Below are 22,806 nucleotides of genomic sequence, written 5' to 3'. Positions count from 1 at the left end.
TATTTAAATAGCTAGGATTGAAAGCTATTGCATCAAGTGCAGTAGCTGCACTTGATCTCAATCCAAGAGTTGGACCCAAAATTACGGTGAAACGTGACCAATGTGGCCGAGGCTGGATTCAATGTGGACCGAATAGTTGTAGCTTCAACAAAGCAAGTGATATAGGGTCCGTTTGGATAGCACTTATTGTTGCTGAAAGTTAATAAAAACTGATTGTTGCTGAAAACACTGTAGCAAAATAATTTTTAAATGTGTGAATAGTATTGTGGGACCCACTTTTAATATTAAATATTATGTGAACAGTGCACGCACAGTAATTTTTGTCTCAAAAGTCAACAAAACCGGCAAAAAAAAAAACTTGCGTTTTCAGACCTGCGTTTCCTCTCCAGGTAGTGCGCGTGGGTCCCCCAGTGCAAAACGTGGAACGTTGAATTAAGTAACTAACCGTGCTATCCAAACCGGGTCATATTAGGAAAGAATTTTAGAACTCTTCTTTTGTCGTTTTGGATTCTTCCAGAGCACTTTTCATATGTGTGCAAGTGCAATACGTAACTAAAAGTTGGGCCAGTCTGTTTTACTCCCCAAAAAACACAAGGACATCGCGTGCATAAATTCTGTATATATATTTAGCACACGTTTGGTACATTGTAATGATTATTACATAAAAATAAGAATAAATATTATAAAAAATACATTAAGTTAGAATGTAATAAGTATTACTATTTATGAGTTTGATGACCATTTAGGAATAGAATCCTGAATATGCATCCATAATTTAGTAGAGTAAAAAAAAAAAAAATGTAATTAAATCATTTCAATTGTCAAATTTCCTAAAATACACTTATTTTAGAGTGTTTAAAATAGAGCTAATAATTACTTCCTCCGTTTTACTTTGTTTGTCATATTTGAAAAGTCAAACTTTTTAAGGGAATATCATTTATTGTTTTGTCACCTTTTAAAAATGTATAAGTTTCTAAAATTATCCTTAAATAAATTTATTAAAAAATTGAACTAGTAAATTAATAGGGGTATAATAGGAATATTAATAAATTAATGACTTTTATTTTTAAAAATAGGACAATATTTTGGGACATCCCAAAATGGAATAGAGGACAAACAAAGTGGGACGGAGTGAGTAATAAGAAGGAAAATTTATTTTCTTTCATTTTGAAGATGTGCCAACTAATGGCTTTTTAAGAAATCTTTTTAAAAAGTTATTACATAAGGTGAAGGAATAGATATTCAGTACTTTTGATAAAGAATATTTATTCATCATTTTGAAGAATAGCTATTCATAAGGATTAACTATTCATTGTAATAAAAACATAATCAAACAACCGAATAGTTATGTCATAAGAATATCTATTACATTACAGTGTCTATTACAGTCTACCAAACGTGCCCTTAATGCTATATAAACCCCATAGTCCGCTTCAAACTCTCACTGCCATATCCTCTAATTCCTACCAAGTAATGGAGTCTTCTTCTTCTTGGGCTCTTATAGCAATGGCATCACTAGCAGCCTTAGCCTTTCTCTCAAAATTATTACCCTTCAAATCCCGCCAGCTAAAATTTCCACCAGGTCCCAAACCTTGGCCAATCATAGGCAATCTGAATCTTGTGGGATCTCATGCTCCCAAATCGCTTCATATATTGGCCCAAAAATATGGACCAATTATGCAGCTCAAGATTGGTTCCTTCCCTGTTGTTGTTGCCTCATCTGCCGAAATGGCAAAGGAATTCCTAAAAACGCATGACCATGTACGTCTTTGCCTCTAGACCCAAATCTGCCGTTGGCAAGCATTTATCTTATAACTATCTCAATGTCACTTGGGCCCCAGCTGGACCATATTGGCGTCAAGGCCGTAAGATTTATTCCGAGTTGCTTAACTCAAAACGACTCGACTCCTATCAATACATTCGTGTTGAAGAAATGCGTGCATTTATGTCACGCCTTTGCACCTTGTCAGGTACAGGGAAGCCACTCAAGCTAAAAGACCATCTCTTTGTTCATACCCTAAACATTATAAGCAGAGTTGTATTTGGTAAAAACTGTGTTAGCAGTGAGTCCAAAAATGAGACCTCAATAGTGACACATGAAGTCATGAAGAGTTGCTAGAAATGTTAGACGAGTTGTTTTTCCTAAATGGGGTGTTTAATATAGGGGACTGGATACCATGGCTTGATTTCCTAGACTTGCAGAGGTATGTGATGCGAATGAAGGCTTTAGGTAAGAAATTTGATAAATTTCTTGACCATATCCTTCATAAACACAACGCAAAGAAGGCAGGAGCGAATGATTTTGTGCCAAAGGATGAGATGGTGAATTTATTAGTGCAGCGCGCTGATGATCCTAATGCTGATACTAAGCTCTCCTATGACAGTATTAAGGCGTTCATTCAGGTAATACCACTGTCTTTTTAATTCAATTTTTTATATTTTGCTCGTGTTTCTCACTTCCTTCTTTTTTTTTTTCATTTTCTTTTTTTGTTCTTGTCTTTCAAAGACATTGTGAACAATGTTAGTGACAACTTATTTTACAACATTTGTTCTTATTTCAATCCACTGCTAATGTCACTTTTATACTTCTCAATAGTCGCTCACCAAATCAACTTCTTGTGAAATATTTTGCAAAATAACTTATAACTCTAACATTTTCCAAGTTAATATCCCACAAATGAATTACTTGAATACCTATAAAAGATTTTAGAATTGTATTCCAAATTTTTATTAAGCAAGCATGCATTATACTGTGGAAGCATGCATGCCTTTTTTTTGTAGTCACAGTAGTAGCGCCTGTTGGCTTGGCTCAGTAAATATTGAGGCATAGATAATAACTTTGAAAGTTCGAAAATGTGTTGAAAATACAAGAGCAATTTAGACCCCCCAATTAAAGTTACGGCTCGATAGATTTTACACTAACTTAATACAAAGTGCGGAATAGTGTAAATACGAACGGATGAACAAATAAGCTACTCTAATTCATAAACTAAGCAATACAGCAGTAATGGAATATAAAAGAGTAGGGAAGAAAGATGCAAACACAGAAAACACCAAGATGTGTTTTCGAAGAGGAAACCGAAGAACTCAGCGAAAAACCTCTCCGCCGCCCTCCAAGCGAAAATCGATCCACTAGACAATCAGTTGTGGGTTAGCCAAAAACCCTCCAAGCCTAATCTACCCGATGTACCTAAGCCCTCCAAGCTCCTACTCCATTAAAGCTTCTCGGAACCGTGTCTTGTCTTAGTTTTCCGGATCCCGCAACAAGCTCATGTTGCATCTGCCATCCTTGACTTCTTCCAATGCTTTCCAGCAACTCTGAAACACTCTCTACACTTTGAATTTGTGTGGGTTGTGTTTGGGTACAAATCTCCTCTCAAGTTATGATAATGGGAGAGGGATAGAGAAGAGACTACAATGATTTCTCACTAAGGATGAGTAGCTCTCTCTCAAAAGATGGGTGTGTGTGTTTTAGAAAACCTTTCTAGGGTTTTTCTCTCTGAATAGCCTCATCAACATTTGTGGGTAATGTGGGTATAAATAGTGTAGGCACAGAAGGTGTGAATTAGACTGGACAAGCTGGCAGAACAGAATGCCTCGTGGGTGTCTTGCGGGAAGGTCTTACTCGCGAGATACTCGTGAGATACAGCTGTCTCCACTTGGCCTGACTCTTCGCATTCCAGCATGTGCATGGCACGTGATTCATTTCGCGGGAAGCTAGGTCGCGACATACCCGCGAGAATACTTCAGCCTTCAAATGCTTGAGTTTTCACACTCTTTCTCTATCACACATCCCTTACAACAAATCTCACAATAGATATAAGGTATAAACGATTGATAATAATTACAATCAAATTTGACATGGAATAAAAGTCAACAAAATACATAGTTGTAAATAACAACTTTACAAACTTTATATTAGACTTTTCTCTCTCTCTCTCCCTCTCTCTTCTTCTTTTTTCTTAAAAAAAAAATTATATCATATCAATTAAATAATAATATTCAGCTATTTATGTTCGCTTATTTAAAAACCATTCTTCTTATTATTTTAAAATCATATTTTGCTTTATGTTGCAAACTTGGAATATCAATTCGGTATTATTAATTATATTATATGCAATAAGTATTATAATTGAAGACTCATTCAGTATTATATTATTCAATCAACACTCTAATTGAAGACTCATTTGCAATAATAATTTCTCCAACAAAAATTAGAGTTGAAATTAAAAAAAATAAGTAAGTTTGGTAGTTGCTAAGGTATATATATTAAGATGTCAACATTAAAAAACCAGTTCACATTAATCTGCAATTTTCACCTCAAACAAGCCATAAATTTGTTAATTTTGACATTAATACCGAATTAGAATGTTAATTGCTAAATTCTGTAGTTTATGGTTATCATTAAAAATTCCCTATAATATACTGTGGATATCTACAATTAACTCATATTTTAAATTCAATAAAAAAAAGACTCCTATATATATATATATATATATATTTTTTTTTTTTAATAAATTTGATAGTTACAATATGAGATTTGGTAATTGAGTAATATATATATATATTTTTTTTTTTTAATAAATTTGATAGTTACAATATGAGATTTGGTAATTGAGTTGTAAGACTTTAGACAAAAACCAATATGTTTTAAATATGCTAGACTTTAATCATGTTATATGAAAGCCGTTTGTTAGAGTTTCAGCTTGATCTCTAGACATTAATCTTTGTCTTGTGAAACAAAATTAGGACCTAATAGCTGGAGGCACAGATACAACCATAACGACTCTGGAATGGGCAATGTCCGAACTCTTAAAGCAACCACATCTCATCAAAAAGGCAACAGAAGAGCTTGATAAAGTAATAGGGAGAGACAGATGGGTGGAAGAGATTGACATTCCACAACTTCCTTATATTGAAGCAATTGTCAAGGAGACAATGAGAAAGCACCCTGTGGCTGGATTGCTTGCACCACATTTAGCTGTGCAAGATTGTGATGTAGCTGGTTACAAAATCCAGAAAGGAACTAGAGTCTTCATAAACACATGGAGTATAGGGAGAGACTCAACAATATGGGATGCACCAGAAGAGTTCCGCCCAGAGAGGTTTTTGGGTAATGCTATTGATGTGAAGGGCCAAAGTTTTGAGCTATTACCATTTGGTTCTGGGAGGAGAATGTGTCCTGGCTATAGCTTTGGACTCAAGGTGATTAGCTCTACCTTGGCTAATATGTTACATGGATTTAACTGGAAACTACCAGAAAATATGAAAAATGAAGATATAAGCATGGATGAAGTTTATGGATTTGCAACATCTCGCAAATTCCCACTTGTTGCAATGATGGAACCTCGACTCCCTCTTCATCTTTATTAGTTGTGAATTTGATGTGTAATGAATAATATATACATACATACATACATACATACATATATATATATATATGTGTGTGTGTGTGCGCGCGTGTGTTTGTTTGTTTTTCTTTTAACAAATTTTCTGTATTGAATCACTTCCTACTTATGTTGTATGCCCTTGCTACCATTCGACGATATAAATGTGTCGTAGTTATGTACTATGGGCTTTGCTTAATAAATAAAATCTTGGAAAAGAAGTTACTTCAGGGCTCTATCTTGCGATATGGCGAATGAGCTAGGTAAAATGTGCAGTAAGAAACTAAAACTTTTTTGACTCAATTACATTTGTAATTCTTATTTGTCCATCCCACTTTTGAAAGGGATTGAATATCATTGTCCACCGCACATTATATAGCCTCTTCCTTCTTACCCAAAAAAGATAAAATTCCTCCTAATGAGCCATCTTCCACCCAAATAATAGGACAGCTATATGCATGAGTAAGTTTGAGGAATGAATTATAATATTCACACCAGAAATCATAACTTCTTCCTAACTAATACCTCTTTTTTATTGAAATAAAATGAGTACTTACCTCTATGATCTTGGAAGCAGCTTCTCCACGTAATAATCTATTAGAAATTATATGCACATCGGAATAAAATTTCTTTTTCAGACTTTAACTCTCTTGTTTCGAAATATTACCAAAGCAAGGTTGTTTTACCCTATCGACGAGCACTAGCATAAGCTCTTTTAAAAAATTTAGTATTTAACACATTAAAAGTTACTTTATCTACTATAACACGCTATCTTACATCTCTCTCTCTCTCTCTCTCTCTCTCTCTCTCTCTCTCTCACAACCACGCCCCACAACACTCCACCACCATAAACCCACAAGCCACAGTCGCCACCACCGTAAAACCCCAATTCGCAACCCAACACTACTAGAAATCCACCACCGCCACTAGAACACAACCCACCATCACCCAACCACCACTACAAGTCTAAAAAAAACCCAAATCAAATCAAAAACTCATTACAAAACATAAATAAAAAATGCAAACAACCCAAATAAATAAATAAAAACCTATCACAGATCTTTGAGAAAACTCTGATTTAAAAAGTTTTATAAAAACACTTGTTTAATGTATTCATAATGCCAAAAAAAAAAAAAAAAAGTGTTTGGTACCATATTTCAAATAACATATGTAATTTTACATAATTCACAAACTCAGCTAAGTTATTAAAACCTAGCCGGGTCACACGGTTTTCTTAGAACCCATCGGGTTTTACCGGTTTTGACCAAGTGTTATGCACATTCGATCCAATTGATGACTTGGACTAGTCTATGTGCCAAGTCACCAGATTATTGATCCAACTATTTGAGCTAGGTTGGGTTCAATAATACTAGTTTAAACACTAAAAACTGTTGTTTAAATATCGCTACCAAACATAGTGACCCCAAATTGGCGTCTACCCAATTCTTTGCCAAACGTATAGTACTATAGATAAAGGTAAAAGTTAGCTGAAATAGTTAGTGAGATCCATAAATAATACCAAAAAGTGTAGTGGAACTCATAAATAGTAGCAAAAATAAACTGAATAGTAAAATAAGTAAGCAAAATTAATCATGTCAAACGGACACTCTATTGTATTGTCACGATAATATTGATTGCTTAGAAACAGTTGGATATGTACCTCAGGTGCTCTAATCCGAATATCAAAAAACTGTATTTGGCTTGCGTTAGTTTGCATATTGCTTGCCAAAAATTGTGTCTGGTCCAAAGGCAAGTTTTAGGCTTGGAACTGAGACAGATAGACTGAGGTTGAGACTTTGAAATTTATATTAGAAATTCAATTCAATTTTCAAAGAACATTGAATTTTCAAGGGGAAAGAGAATGAGAATTTTAGATCAAGAGTCTGAATCTGAAAAATGCAATAGTCTGGGAGGGAGGTGATTGTAGGTTGATTGAGAATTGAGCTATAAAATTTTTAATGCTTTTAGTTCAAATTTATTATTATTTGAATATAAAATTGTAAATCTTAAAACGGTCTATGTGTACAATGGTTTAGCTTTTTCATGTTTTGACTGGGCACAAAACTTAGAAGCAATAAAATTATGTTTTCTAACTAAATTAAAAAAAAAAAAAAAAGATATGTTTGAATTTAATTAATGAACCTAATATACTGCATGTAAGGTATCATATGGTCATACCTAAAGTTTTACCTTATTTAATTTGCATTGCACATGATTCCTTTTGTTTTATAATAAAATTCAGAAAAAGGATAAAGAGAGGAAGAATAAATATATCATTTTACATTAAAAGAGTCTCACTCAGATCTCATTCAAAGTAGTTTTTGGGTGCATAGAACAGATTAGCAACTACTTAAAATTAAAAATCATGCACTAAACTCCAAACCAAGATAAAGTTTAGTTGTTTTCTCGACCCTCTGGGACAATATAAAGGATGTGGAGTGAAAAGGTTTGGACTCAGATCATAGTGCAACGTGAACGATGTGGCTCAGGCTGTAGCTACAACGTCGACAACATTTAGGGTGGGTTTGTTTGGAGGTAAAATAGAGTGGATAGAAAATTTTGAAGAGAAAATAGAAAAGAAAACTTTTTTGGAGTGTGTTTAATTGAATGGAAAAGAAGGAAAATAACTGGTGAGGCCCAGGTGTTTTCTCTCTGGACCCACCAAAATATTTTCTTTCCAAAATAGAGAAAAAACTGAGTGGGGATAAATTTTTTCTTGATTGACAAAAATACTCATGTACACATGCCTTTATTTATTTTTCTTCTCCCTATGCAGTAAGTAACGTTGCCTTTCCCTTTTTTTTTTTTGTTTTTGTTTTTGTTTTTGTTTTTGTTTTTTTTGTTTTTTTTTTTTTTTTTTCTTTTCTGGGCAGTAACGGTTGATTGTAAGTATTACCATTTGACTTCTGATTAGCTGATGCAGCCATAGCAAAAATAGAGTCTTTAACCTCTAATCCATCATTGAGGGACTCTTCTTCTGCAGTTAATAGAGTTGAGAGCTCATCAAAACCAAGTTGAGTACTCCTGGTTCTTATTGCTGATCTAAATGCATTGAATTCCTTTGGAAGTCCTTAATTGCAATATGAAGCACTTCCTCATCATCCACAACAACTCCAACAGCCAATAATTTGTCTCTTACAACTTTAATTTTCTGCAGATACACATCCACAGACTCACTTCCTTTCTTCAAATTATGTAGTTCACCCTTAAGATTCATAATGTGAGACCTAGAGGCTGAAGAAAACCTATTTTCCAATATCTTCCAGACTTCTATGGCAGTTGCACATCCAACAGTGATGGCAAGCACAGATGGAGACAAAGTTGAACTTATAAAGGTAAGTAATGCTTTTTCCTTTGATTTCCAAATCAAGAAATCTGGATTCACAACTGCAGTGTATGATCCAGACAAATCCTTGAGAAACTTCTCAGGAACAAGTTGAGGCTCTTCGAGCAACTCATACAAGGAATATGTTTCAAGAACCATGGAAATCTGATGTTTCCATACAATATAGTTTGTATTTTCTAACTTCACAGTCATCATATTGGACATACTAGAGAGAAGCAAAAGAGGTTGATTTACCAGATTGGATGACACTGAGGAAGTTGATGAAGACGAAGCCATTGTTGAGCTTGAGGCTGCTATGGTTGAAGATTGAGTAGCAGCAGCAGTTGCTTGCTCTGATACCATGTAGAAAAACTCAAGAACGAGTAATCTGAGTTCTAACAATTATCACCAATTGTACAATCAAAGAATCAAAGATCACAGAGAAATGAAATCCCTAGAAATTGAGAGAATGAACAAGGAAGTAAGATAGAAACAGAATAAACGAGAGAGAGAGAATGAATAGTAAAGTTTTGTATACAATTTCTATATTTTCTGCATAATGATCCATCCGTGCTTACTGATCTATTTATACAATCTGAGAATGCCTAAGAACTTAAGTTAACAAACTCAACTAACTGTAAACTAATTTCCCTTGAATTTAGGAATTCTGTTAATGCTAACTAATTACATTTGGTTCACCACTGAAGCTTAAAAACTGGAGCAAGCCAAAGCAAGCCAAAGCGCACCGTTTCCTGAAGAAGGCAACACTTAAGTGAAACGGTGCATTTCCTGAAGAAGTCCTTACTTAAGTGAAACGGTGCGTGTAGTATGAAACGCTGCGTTTGATTTAATCACAACGCAGTCGTTTTATGCTTCCTCTTCAATCTGTTTCTTTTCAGTCTTCTTCTTCTTCGTTGCTTCAGCATTCTTTTCAGTCTTCTTCTTCATTACTTCAACAAATACAAACCCCAAAATAATTCCTTCCAAATGGAGTCTTCTTCTTCTTCTTCTTCTGCTTGGGCTCTTTCAGTAATTGCATTGCTAGCAGCTTTAGCCTTTTTCTCAAAATTATTTTCTTTCAAACGCGACCAACTAAAATTTCCACCAGGTCCAAAACCGTGGTCAATCATAGGCAATATAAATCTTGTGGGCTCTCATCCTCCCCAATCCCTTCATAATTTGGCCAAAAAATATGGACCAATTATGCAACTAAAGTTTGGATCCTTCCCTGTTGTGGTTGCCTCATCTGCTGAAATGGCAAAGGAATTCCTAAAAACACATGACCATGTCTTGGCCTCTAGACCCAAATCTGCTGCTGGCAAGTATTTATCATATAACCATCACAATATTACATGGGCACCTTATGGACCATATTGGCGCCAAGGCCGTAAGATTTATGCCTCCGAGTTGTTTAACTCAAAACGACTCGACTCCTATCAATACATTCGTGTTGAAGAAATGCGTGCTTTTTTGTCACGCCTTTGCACCTTGTCAGGAAAGCCAATTATGCTAAAAGGCCATCTCTTTCATCTTTCTTTAAACATTATAAGCAGAATTGTATTTGGTAAAAAGTATGCTAGCGAGTCCAAATATGAGACCCCAATAATCACAGTTAAAGAGTTTCAAGAAATGTTAGACGAGTTATTCTTTCTAAATGGGATGTTTAATATTGGGGACTGGCTACCGTGGCTTGATTTCTTAGACTCGCAGGGGTATGTGTAGGGACGGCGCTAGACTTTAGACTTAGGAGAGGCAAAACATATGTTAAAAAATTTCTTGACTTGTAACTAAATAAGACTATCTTATAAAAATTAATGTTTCCATTAGTTCTTTTTGTTATTTATTTAATTATTTTCAAATGTTTCATCAATTTCAAACCTTATAGCTCTACTGATTGAGAATTAAAAAAAATATGTAAACAAAGAGAAAATAAGAAAAGCTCATACCTTAAGCATTCCCCCCTCCCCCAAACTGCTTGAGGAACCCAGAAAGCTTTTCCCTTTCTTGGCTCAAGAGGGCACTGACATCTGCCAGTGTTAAGTACTAGGGGTTATGCCCTCCTCCCACTGCTGACCCTCCCTCTGGCTGGGTTCTGTCTTGGTTGCCTACATGGGGGGCATTGTCTCTGACTTCATGTGTCTTGCCTTCCTTGAGGAGGCGAACTTCTTACTGCAAGTCTTTCAACATTGCAGTCATCTGAGCCATGGGGTCCAACTCTTGTCTTGCGTTTCTTTGTTCTGACACGGCCTCGTGTTCTGTTAGGGCACCCCGCCTCTTTGTGTGAAGGCCACTTCATTTTCTCCCACGGGCTCAAAGGCCGTGGGTGGCATATTAGCACCTTTACTGTTCCTTGGTCTTGGAGGCATGCTTTGCGAAGGGATTGCTTCTTCCCTTTTCTTTACCAGTCCCCAGTGAAGTCGCCAAAATGTGAGAGTGCCTTTTTCTTAGCACATAAGTGGCCCGAGGATCCTGGGTCAAAAGAAAAAAGAAAATATTTCTGGTGGACTGGGCTCGGTTCACCACAGCTAAGAGGGCTGTTTTAGAACCGAGTGGTGCACAAAACAAACTTCCTACAATACAGATAACTAACAACAAAGCTATCTGTATTGAATGACTTTTAACAGTAAAGAGATGCACAATAAAATGAAATATAATGTAAGAACAAGTTAGGGATCCTCTAGTTAATGAGGTGTATTTTATTAATTTCCCTTGGTTGTTATTACAGTGCTCACTAAGACGTGGTGCAAGGTTCAACTGAGTTCAAAAGTTACAGACTTTGATAGCTTTTCAAGCTTCAAAGGCTTGCAAAGTTTGAATTTGTTGAATCCGAGCATGTACTATAGTGGCTGCCTCTGGGATACTGGGAACAGTTCCCTTGTTTTCTCTTAAGTTTACAGAGCCTTTTCTATATTTTCATGGGACTTTAGAAAGACAATTGTAAATGAATTCTCTATCCCTTAGTCTGAATTCCCCCCCGTCCCCTGTAGCATGGACCCCTTCCTCCTTTTATAGCACAACTTCGGGCTCTGGAGGTACTAACGATTTCTCCCTTTTGCCCCTTAGAGCTCGTGCCGTGCCAGGTTGCGCAGGGTCATGTCTTTTCCCTTTTCTTCATAGTTTCTTGCTTTTTGCCTGACTAAGTGAAAGTCCCTTAGCTAGTTTTCTATTTCCGGATTTCTCCGTTGGCTTGTCTGAAGCTTTTTTTTTTTTTTTTTTTTTCTTCTCAGCGCTCCAGCCATTTTTCCCAATTGTACTCTTCCTTGTTACTTTCTCCAAATGATTGGGATCACAGCTCATGCATTTTTTGCTTTGTACTTCCTGATCCCACTATATGTCTGGATCATCAGAGCATGAGACCCGCATGCCTTTTTGTCTTTTATCTCTCTTGAATTTGCTTTAATCTCACTTCGCGCGTCCAGGGATCCTTGACTCTGGGGCTTTCTGGGATCCCGACCCAGTTCTTCTTTCTGGGCTTTCTTTGGTTCTCTGGTTTTGCCTGTTTTGGGCTTTTTTTCGTGGATCTCTGGATTCCATTCCTCTGGGCTTCTTCCCCTTACTTTCTTTCTTCTCTCTTTTTTATTTTTATTTTTTATTTTTTTTATTTTTATTATGAGAGCTTAGTCTTTCCAGTTTTATTATTTATTTATTTTTGTGTGAAATGGGCTCAACATTTTTTTACTTCTTTGGGCCTTAGTTTGTGGCCATTTAATTTTGAACCTCAACAAATGTTTATTTGAGAGAGATGAAGGATTTGTAGTTAGACTACTCTCACTCACTCTTATCTCTTTTTTGTGTGTGGCCATAAGCTATTGAGTGTGTTACTAAGAGGACTGCGTGTGGCTATTAAATTTTAAGGAAATACTTCTAATATTTAACTTGTTAAATTGATTAACTTGAAAGTTGAAACGTTTGAGGTTTTTTTTTTTTTTTTTGGGGGGGGGGGGGGGGGGGGGGGGNTTCTATTTTGCCTCATGTTTTACTTTCTTCTTTTGGCGGGTGGATATGTTTACCAATTTGATTTAACTAGTAAATTATACCTTTTTTTTAATAAACCAAGGAGATTAAAATAAAAAATATTTGCCCTACCTTTTCTGTTCATGCTCCATTAGCTGTGCCACGCCATACTCTGATATATTTTATAAGGAAAGTAAAACATAAACAAGGGAAGCTATGACTAATAGAGTATAAAGTGAAACACAAAAAGAGTTACAAAAAATTTATAACCCTAGAGAATTGAAGTGGTTAAATAATTAAGCTTATCACAAAATAAGAAACATCTGTCATTTTTTTTTATATATAATTCAATAGATAGGAAACCAGAAATTTGAATCTTAGATATATTTGTTAGAAATACCATGAGGTGTCATTTTGTGTGTTCCACTCTATGCTTGGATTAATCCAAACTCTTGGTTTTGGACCCCACTACAAGAGTCCATGATCGTCTGTGAAGTGCAAAGAAAAAAAGAGAGAGAAAGAAATCAGTTTGTGATAATGAAGAGAGAGAATATATGTAACTTTTTTGTGGTCATAAACATATGTCCATTGGTGTTGGGCCCCACTTAAGTAGAGTTATTTACAAAAATGTAATTTTAACTCAGTTTTCATCACTTGAAAACTCTTAAAAGTTCTTCTCATTTTCCTCAACTCTAACTCAGTTTTTTGAGTTATGAGCTATAGAAATTGAGAATGAAAACTAAATCAAACAACTTCATTTGGTGTGGGCCCACAAAAAGCGAGTATTGAGTTATGAAAAATAAGTGATAGGTGCTGAAAAAATACACTAAACCAAACATGGCCTTAATTACTCATAATCTACCTGCAATTTATCGTGGATAGTTACAATTTACCCAACAATAATAAACAGGCTAATCATAGGGAAATAATAAAACGAAGTTTGTCCATATTATTTGTCGACCATTGCTAACATTTCAGATTGCCCAATATCATATATTGAAATTTCTGTGGTCATGTGCATCAAAATTAGGACCTAATAGCTGGAGGAACGGATACCTCTGCAACAATTATAGAATGGGCAATGTCTGAGCTAGTAAAGCAACCACACCTTATCAAAAAGGCCACTGAAGAGCTGGATAGAGTAATTGGGAGAGAGAGATGGGTGGAAGAGAAAGACATTCCACAACTTCCTTATATTGATGCAATTATGAAAGAGACAATGAGGAAGCACCCTGTAGCTGGATTACTTGCACCACATTCAGGGTCCGTTTGGATGGAGGAGTGGAAAATTGGAAGGATGGAAAATTGTGGGAGGATGAAAAAGTGGGAGGATGGAAAATATTTAGTTTTCCTTCTTATGTGTTTGGTTAGAGAGGTGGAAAAGTGGGAGAGTGGAAAACTCTTTTGTTTGGTTGGAGAGAAAAAGGAAAAGATGGAAAATGTAATTTATATAAATTGACTATTATACCCTTGGTACATAATATGTAAAAAATAGATTTATTTGTACTCATTAAATAATATAAAATTTACCACATCATATATATAAATTTATATTATTATTTTTATTATTATAATGTAAATTCTTTAGAATACAAAATACAAATAAAAGAAAAGTTGTTATAAAAATATGTCCTTTCCCATAATGCGAAAAGAACGAAGCTTCATTAGAATACAAAATATACAAATGCTAACTATTTAATTGATCACAACATGACAGGAAAAGATGGTCACTGATAGATGAGAAAAGTGATAAGTATGTTGTGGGGGCAAAAGTCATCACGGGTGTAGGTGGAAGGCATAAATGCGGGTTGGTGGAGGGCATTACCGTAAAACTGCATCATTTGCAGTTTTCCCTCATTGCTTTTCCTCCCAAATCGGGAGGAAAAATTTTGTGGGCCCGGGAGAGAAAATTTTCTCCCGGGCATTCCACTCCCCCTATTTTCCCTCCACTCCCAAACAATGGAAAACCCACTTTTCTATCCCATTTTCCCTCCTATATTTTCCATCCCTCCTAAAATCTGCTAAACCAAACACAGTGTTAGCAATAAAATCAAGAGAGAAAAAGGAAAAGATGGAAAATGTAATTTATATAAATTGACTATTATACCCTTGGTACATAATATGTAAAAAATAGATTTATTTGTACTCATTAAATAATATAAAATTTACCACATCATATATATAAATTTATATTATTATTTTTATTATTATAATGTAAATTCTTTAGAATACAAAATACAAATAAAAGAAAAGTTGTTATAAAAATATGTCCTTTCCCATAATGCGAAAAGAACGAAGCTTCATTAGAATACAAAATATACAAATGCTAACTATTTAATTGATCACAACATGACAGGAAAAGATGGTCACTGATAGATGAGAAAAGTGATAAGTATGTTGTGGGGGCAAAAGTCATCACGGGTGTAGGTGGAAGGCATAAATGCGGGTTGGTGGAGGGCATTACCGTAAAACTGCATCATTTGCAGTTTTCCCTCATTGCTTTTCCTCCCAAATCGGGAGGAAAAATTTTGTGGGCCCGGGAGAGAAAATTTTCTCCCGGGCATTCCACTCCCCCTATTTTCCCTCCACTCCCAAACAATGGAAAACCCACTTTTCTATCCCATTTTCCCTCCTATATTTTCCATCCCTCCTAAAATCTGCTAAACCAAACACAGTGTTAGCAATAAAATCAAAAAAGGAACTAGAGTCTTCATAAACACGTGGAGTATAGGGAGAGACCCATCTATATGGGATGCACCAGAAGAGTTCCAACCAGAGAGGTTTTTGGGTAAAGATATCGATGTGAAGGGAAAAAATTTTGAACTATTGCCATTTGGTTCTGGGAGGAGAATGTGCCCTAGCTATAGCCTTGGACTAAAGGTCGTTAGCTCTACCTTGGCAAATATGTTACATGGGTTTAACCAGGGGCGGAGCTAAGTAATGCATTGGGGGGGGCCATGGCCCCTCCAAAAATTTTTAAATCCTCTCTTATTGTAGGGAGAACTAGTTCTCAGTCCCTTTGATTTAATAACTAGCCCCCGCAAGGTAAAAAACTTGGCCCCCCCTCCTATATGTCAACCACAAGAACTCCCTTCCCTCGTCTCAAATCCCCACTTTTCAGCCATAAAGATTCATTCATTTTGTTTTTTCCATTCTCCATTAAAAGCACAGCCATTGGCAGATCCCTTTTTATTTATTTAATTATTTTATGCTAAGAGGCTAAGACCATGTCCCATGTCCTAATGTTCATGTTCATGTCCATGTCCATGTCCTTTACAACAGTTTTACCCCTCATTTTTACCACTTTTTATTCATTCAATTTTCCTAATAGAATAAAGTCATAAAATTGAGGTGTAGTACATTATATTTCCCAATTAAATTTTGTATTGAATTTAATTGTCCTTAAATGAGAATATTGTTTGTATTTTATTTGTCATGGTAAACATGTGTTTGAATTTAATTGAAAAATCTAAAGTATTACACTTTAGATATTATACTTAAGTTTTGCAATTTCACAAAACTATTACAATATCCCCTTGCACTTTATAGTCACCCAAAAGACTCTACTCAATACTCATTGCCATTACCGAGTGCTCTCGCTTCAATTTCTCTTCATTAATTCTTCCTTACAATGCTCAATTGGTCGATTAGCTTGTTAGTATTTTGAGTGCTAATTTGAATTACACTAATAAAAAAATTCTAGTAGTAATAACTACTAATGTTTGATCACCTTGAAATTTTGCAAGTATGGAAAATATACAAAGATAATGTAATATAATGGTGGATTTTTCAAAATTCGCATTCAATTAAAAAAATATTGAGTGATATAATATTGCTCAGAGTTACACCAAATGTAACTATATATATATATATATAGAGAGAGAGAGAGAGAGAGAGAGAGAGAGAGAGAGAGAGAGATGGGTTCAAATTACGCTTAGTGTAACTTTATAAGAGTTACACCTTTTTTGGACTATTGATTTGCATTAGATCTAAGGGTAAAAAAAAACTCATGGTCATGTCATTATTATTCCCAAGAAATTAGTAATTAAGTCATTAACTCTTCTTATTAAAAATAAAAAAATAAAAAACAGCATTAACTTTGTACTCTCCACTCTCCATCATCAGCATTAACTCGATGAATGTTATCCATTTAAGCATCACATTCACCGACCCAATTCGACACAGCCCTGGCCTCGAACAATTGATTAAAAAAAATCATTGTACTCCCTAATTAAAATTACACATTGACATGCGTGATATGATCTACCATTCCTAGCCATTAACTTGCCTTTGTACACATGGCATGAGCAGTAACTGACAATTGATGGTTTCTGTTTTTGTCCTTTACCGAAAGTATATATCATGCCTTGTCAAAATAAAAAAATATGATAAATCATTGTTGACAAAAATTCACTCATGTCTATTCCACTGTCCTATTGTCCAGCTGCATTCTAGTTCTTTTTCCTTCCATTTATATATTAAACACTTAGATTTTTTCATATTCAAGTTTTAAACTTTAACAAAATATAATTAAAAAAAGGACAAGATGGAGAAAAATAAACAAGAAAACGATTGAAGAAAAGTCCCAAAACGATAAATTTTTGATAATTGGACAAAAATATCGAATTTCTTTTCCATTTTTTTTTTTCCTTCTTTGTTCCTTTGCGGCAGCATGTTTTTCTTGTTTCCTAAACCAGCTCTCAAAAAAAAAAAAAAGTTCATACTCTGCTCCATCAAAGTCCCTTCTAAAAATCCTCTTCTCTCTCTCTCTCTCTCTCTCTCTCTCTCTCTCTCTCTCTCTCTCTCTCTCTCTCTCTNCCCATATTCATACCCATACAAATCCTAGATCTAGCTCCAATTTGCTCCTTTAACCCAGTCATATAACTCCTCACTTCCTTCTTTATCATCTCCTGCATCATTGCCATTAACTCAGCACTCAATTATATAGAAAAGAATGGATATAATATAATAACTAAATGAATGAGGCAATCAAACACTCTGTCACTAGTGGTGCAACACAGAAAGCATGGCCCCATGAAAGAACAGCTTCACAGGTGGTAGCAAATGAACGAAGCAATCAAACACTCCCAGACATAAAATAATAATAAAAAATTCACTTGTTTCCTGAACACAAGACTGAGGGAGAGAAGATAAAGATGATCATGGACAGAGAGTTAATGTTGTTTTTTGTTTTTCTATTTTTAATAAAAAGAATTAATGACTTAGTTACTAATTTCTAGGGAATAATAAATACATGACTATAAGTGTTTTTTTTCACCCTTAGATCTAATACAAATCAATGGTCCAAAAAATTTGTAACTCTTGTGAAGTTACACCAGACGTAACTTGAACCAATCTCATATATATATATATATATATATATATAAAGATTTTTGGTTAGACGCATCGAAATAGCTAAGCATTTTATTCGAACAAATATAGAACCAAAATGGATGATTTTATGTCTATTACTAGTTCTTCCTCCCGAGTTGAGATAGATCATTCAAATAGATGGGGGTAATCTAATGAGATTGGATATTAATGAACTTTATAGAAGAGTTATTTATCAGAACAATACTCTTATCAATTTATTAGCAGCAAGTAGATCGACACTAGGGGAATTAGTAATGTGTCAGGAGAAACTGGTACAAGAAGTTGTGGATACACTTCTTGATAATGGAATCTGCGGACAACCAATGAGGGACAGTCATAATAAGGTTTACAAGTTGTTCTAAGATGTACTATATATATATAGCTCTAACCTAGTCTCACCCTATTTTATCCTTAGTTTTAGTTTCATGATATTTTTTTATTAAAAATAAATAAATAAACAAGTTCAAAAATGGGATCAAATATATTTTCTTAAAAATTTAGTTTTATCGTTAGGTTTCAAATGAACTTTGCCATCAAAATCAACTTTTTAAAATTCCTTTGTGATTCCAAATAGATATTCTTATAAAGATCTAATTTAAAATTTGAAATGTTAACATGCATGTTAACTAAAACTAGCTTTGATTTTTTATCATTGGCAAACTTCATATAAAATTGAATCTTAACTAAAACAATACTAAATTGAATTGGTTTGCATTAGGAATAAACCAGTTTTGTGGTTGTCTAAATAGTAAATACCACATATTTATTCATCCATTTTTTAACACATATTATAAAAACTCTGAACCCATCACCAAAAAAGTCACTTTATTTATATTAGAGCATTCACATTAGCGTCTTCAGATTTTTAGCTAAATTAACCCAAAAACCTATACTTTTAATACTTTAGTTGTCTATGTTTTTTACACATACACATCCAACTCAATACTTTATTTTTTACTTCATTTTATTTTTTACTTTATTTAAATATATTTTTTCTCTCCTCTCAATAAATCTCATTATTGCCTTAAAGCTTAAAATTTCATCAAGCCCGCCCTTTCCATAAACGATTTTGTGTCTCATTGAGAATGAAACGATTTTGTCTTAATCTGTTGTGTTCTAGTCAATTACTATGATTTGTTTTTTGAGGGGAAAGTATGATTCGAATTAGGAAGGGGATTTTAGCTTATTTCAGTTTGTGTTTTTACAAAGTTGTGACTGTGGTTCCGAATAGTTTCTTGATAAATGGTAAGTAACTCAGGAGCACCAAAAGGCCTATTACTGGTGGAGGGGGATTGGGATGCCGCTATTCTATTGTACAATTCAATTACAACATGTTTATGAGATGTAGAAGTCAAAAAGGAAATCAATAAACTTTTCCATCCAAGTTTTAATTACTTGGTGCAATATCAAAATCTGGTGTACATCAGTGGCTCTGTAGTAGTTTGAAATTCAGAATCCAAAATGTGGGGGGGGGGGGGGGGGGGGGGGGATTTTTTTTTTACTATTTTTTTTTGACACTTACCATAACAGTACAATAAATAATTGAGGGAAATCTCTGTTATAATAAACATCAACAAACCCCATAATTCAATGTTGGGCCCCTATGTCTTACTACGCCAAATATGGACAGGCACATCATGTGCATAGATCGTAGGTACAAAGACAAATATATTCAAGTATATAAACCCCATCATCCACCTCGAACTCTCACCACCATCTCTCCATAACTGTCACCAAATGGAGTTTTCCTCTTCTTGGGCTCTTTTAGTAATGGCTTCACTAGCAGCCTTAGCCTTTCTCTCAAAATTATTACCCTTCAAATCCCACCAGCTAAAATTTCCCCCAGGTCCCAAACCTTGGCCAATCATAGGCAATCTAAATCTTATTGGTTCCCATCCCCCCCAATCCATTCATAAATTAGCCCAAAAATATGGACCAATTATGCAACTAAAGTTTGGATCTTTCCCTGTTGTGGTTGCCTCATCTGCCGAAATGGCAAAGGAATTCCTAAAAACTCATGACCATGTCTTTGCCTCTAGACCAAAATCTGCCGCTGGCAAGTACACAGCTTATAACTATCACAACATCACGTGGTCACCCTATGGTCCATACTGGCGACAAGGCCGTAAGATTTTCCTCTCTGAAATTTTTAGCTCAAAACAACTCGAGTCTTATCAATACATTCGTGTCGAAGAAATGCGTGTTTTTTTGTCACGCCTTTGCATCTTGTCAGGGAAGCCAGTTATGCTAAAAGACCATCTCTTTCGTCTTACTCTAAGCATTATTAGCAGAATTGCATTGGGTAAGAAGTATGTTAGTGATGAGTCCAAATACGAGACCTCGATAGTGAGACCAGAAGAATTTCAAGAAATGTTAGACGAGTTGTTCTTGCTAAATGCGGTGTTTAATATAGGAGATTGGATACCGTGGCTCGATTTCTTGGACTTGCAAGGGTACGTGAAGCGAATGAAGGGTTTAAGGAAAAAATTTGATCCATTCCTTGACCATGTATTTGATGAACACAAGGCAAAGAAGGAAGGAGGGAATGATTTTATGCCAAAGGATACGGTGGATTTATTATTGCAGCTGGCTGATGATCCGAATAATGATGTTAAACTNGGGGGGGGGTGGGGGATGGGCGGCGGAATATTTTTTGTACTATATTTTGTTGACACTTACCATAACAGTACAATAAATAATTGAGGGAAATCTCTGTTATAATAAACATCAACAAACCCCATAATTCAATGTTGGGCCCCTATGTCTTACTACGCCAAATATGGACAGGCACATCATGTGCATAGATCGTAGGTACAAAGACAAATATATTCAAGTATATAAACCCCATCATCCACCTCGAACTCTCACCACCATCTCTCCATAACTGTCACCAAATGGAGTTTTCCTCTTCTTGGGCTCTTTTAGTAATGGCTTCACTAGCAGCCTTAGCCTTTCTCTCAAAATTATTACCCTTCAAATCCCACCAGCTAAAATTTCCCCCAGGTCCCAAACCTTGGCCAATCATAGGCAATCTAAATCTTATTGGTTCCCATCCCCCCCAATCCATTCATAAATTAGCCCAAAAATATGGACCAATTATGCAACTAAAGTTTGGATCTTTCCCTGTTGTGGTTGCCTCATCTGCCGAAATGGCAAAGGAATTCCTAAAAACTCATGACCATGTCTTTGCCTCTAGACCAAAATCTGCCGCTGGCAAGTACACAGCTTATAACTATCACAACATCACGTGGTCACCCTATGGTCCATACTGGCGACAAGGCCGTAAGATTTTCCTCTCTGAAATTTTTAGCTCAAAACAACTCGAGTCTTATCAATACATTCGTGTCGAAGAAATGCGTGTTTTTTTGTCACGCCTTTGCATCTTGTCAGGGAAGCCAGTTATGCTAAAAGACCATCTCTTTCGTCTTACTCTAAGCATTATTAGCAGAATTGCATTGGGTAAGAAGTATGTTAGTGATGAGTCCAAATACGAGACCTCGATAGTGAGACCAGAAGAATTTCAAGAAATGTTAGACGAGTTGTTGTTGCTAAATGCGGTGTTTAATATAGGAGATTGGATACCGTGGCTCGATTTCTTGGACTTGCAAGGGTACGTGAAGCGAATGAAGGGTTTAAGGAAAAAATTTGATCCATTCCTTGACCATGTATTTGATGAACACAAGGCAAAGAAGGAAGGAGAAAGATATCGATGTGAAGGGACAAAATTTTGAACTATTGCCGTTTGGTTCTGGGAGGAGAATGTGCCCTGGCTACAGCCTTGGACGAAAGGTCGTTAGCTCTACCTTGGCAAATATGTTACATGGGTTTAACTGGAAATTACCAGACAATATGAAATGTGAAGAGTTGAGCATGGATGAAGTTTATGGACTCACAACATGCCGTAAATTCCCACTTGTTGCAGTGATGGAGCCTAGACTCTCACTTCATCTTTATTAGTTGCTAATTTCATATGCAATATATTTTCTTTTACCGACCTTCTTGTTACTCCAAGCTACAAAATAATTGGGTCGTAGTCATGAATAAATGTCTTTTCATTTCTTTTTTTAGGGAATGTTATTCATGTATATGCTGGGCCTTCTATTTAAGAAATAAACCAAAAGTTTTACTAACTTAACAACATTTATAATTCTTAGGGGGTGTTGCCATATCATAAAACACTGGTAAAAGAAAATATAACCAGTTTAATCAATGGCAAAATTTCCCATCCTACTCCAATTAAGTGTGTTTTTCTCGTTCTTCAAAGGGGACATTGTAGGGACGGTTTCACCTACTTCGAATCTTGGTGCAATGATGAGTAAAGACAAAGTCATGGGTTCAAGCACGGGTATAACGCCCAAAAAATATAAATAATAAAAATCTATTCAAGCTAAATAATCCATAAAAATATTAAATAAATGCAACCAGCAACCTAAAATATCATTACAATTGTAGAGCTCTAATCTTACCAAAAATAAAATATTCTCAAAATAATTCTCCAGTATAATATTTAATACCATAAAAATAATCATAAAACCCTCAGTTCCACAAAATAATTTTGTAACTGTTATCTTCCAAAAATCTCTACTCTAATGATCCTTTGAATGTATTTGCTAAGGAGGACAAAAAATGGAGGTGAGATAACTCAATAAGTGAAATTCACTAACATTGGGGTGTGAAAACAAACATTTTTAAATAAATAATTCATACAACAAAGTTATAACTTATAACCCATCAATATTTTAACATCAAATATTTTATATAAAAATA

The 22,806-nt window shown here is 35.1% G+C and overlaps 3 protein-coding genes and 1 pseudogene across 3 annotated transcripts; all 4 read left to right on the top strand.

The window, feature by feature from the left end:
* Nucleotides 1-1,462: 1,462 nt before the first annotated feature.
* Nucleotides 1,463-5,600, top strand: LOC112003146 (trimethyltridecatetraene synthase-like; annotated as a pseudogene).
* A 4,099-nt stretch (nucleotides 5,601-9,699) lies between these two features.
* LOC111993012 (trimethyltridecatetraene synthase) lies at nucleotides 9,700-15,603 on the top strand. The gene is made up of 4 exons (XM_065777362.1): nucleotides 9,700-10,428; nucleotides 13,697-13,933; nucleotides 14,440-14,450; nucleotides 15,342-15,603. The coding sequence occupies exons 1-4, from the start codon at nucleotides 9,700-9,702 to the stop codon at nucleotides 15,601-15,603; spliced, it is 1,239 nt and encodes a 412-aa protein (XP_065633434.1).
* Nucleotides 15,604-19,725: 4,122 nt separating this feature from the next.
* Nucleotides 19,726-20,742, top strand: LOC111993015 (flavonoid 3'-monooxygenase). The gene has a single exon (XM_065777361.1). The coding sequence runs from the start codon at nucleotides 19,777-19,779 to the stop codon at nucleotides 20,740-20,742; it is 966 nt and encodes a 321-aa protein (XP_065633433.1). The 5' UTR covers nucleotides 19,726-19,776.
* A 141-nt stretch (nucleotides 20,743-20,883) lies between these two features.
* On the top strand, nucleotides 20,884-21,770 carry LOC136069152 (flavonoid 3'-monooxygenase-like). Its single transcript, XM_065777360.1, has one exon. It carries the CDS (start codon nucleotides 20,934-20,936, stop codon nucleotides 21,768-21,770), a length of 837 nt encoding a protein of 278 aa, XP_065633432.1. The 5' UTR covers nucleotides 20,884-20,933.
* The last annotated feature ends 1,036 nt before the right edge of the window (nucleotides 21,771-22,806 follow it).

This window comes from Quercus suber, unplaced genomic scaffold (assembly GCF_002906115.3).
Source record: "Quercus suber isolate HL8 unplaced genomic scaffold, Cork oak 2.0 scaffold_154, whole genome shotgun sequence".
In the NCBI taxonomy this organism is placed as follows: Eukaryota; Viridiplantae; Streptophyta; class Magnoliopsida; order Fagales; family Fagaceae; genus Quercus; species Quercus suber.
The sequence above is the reverse complement of the archived record's forward strand: the minus strand, read 5'-3'. Positions and strand labels throughout refer to the sequence as shown.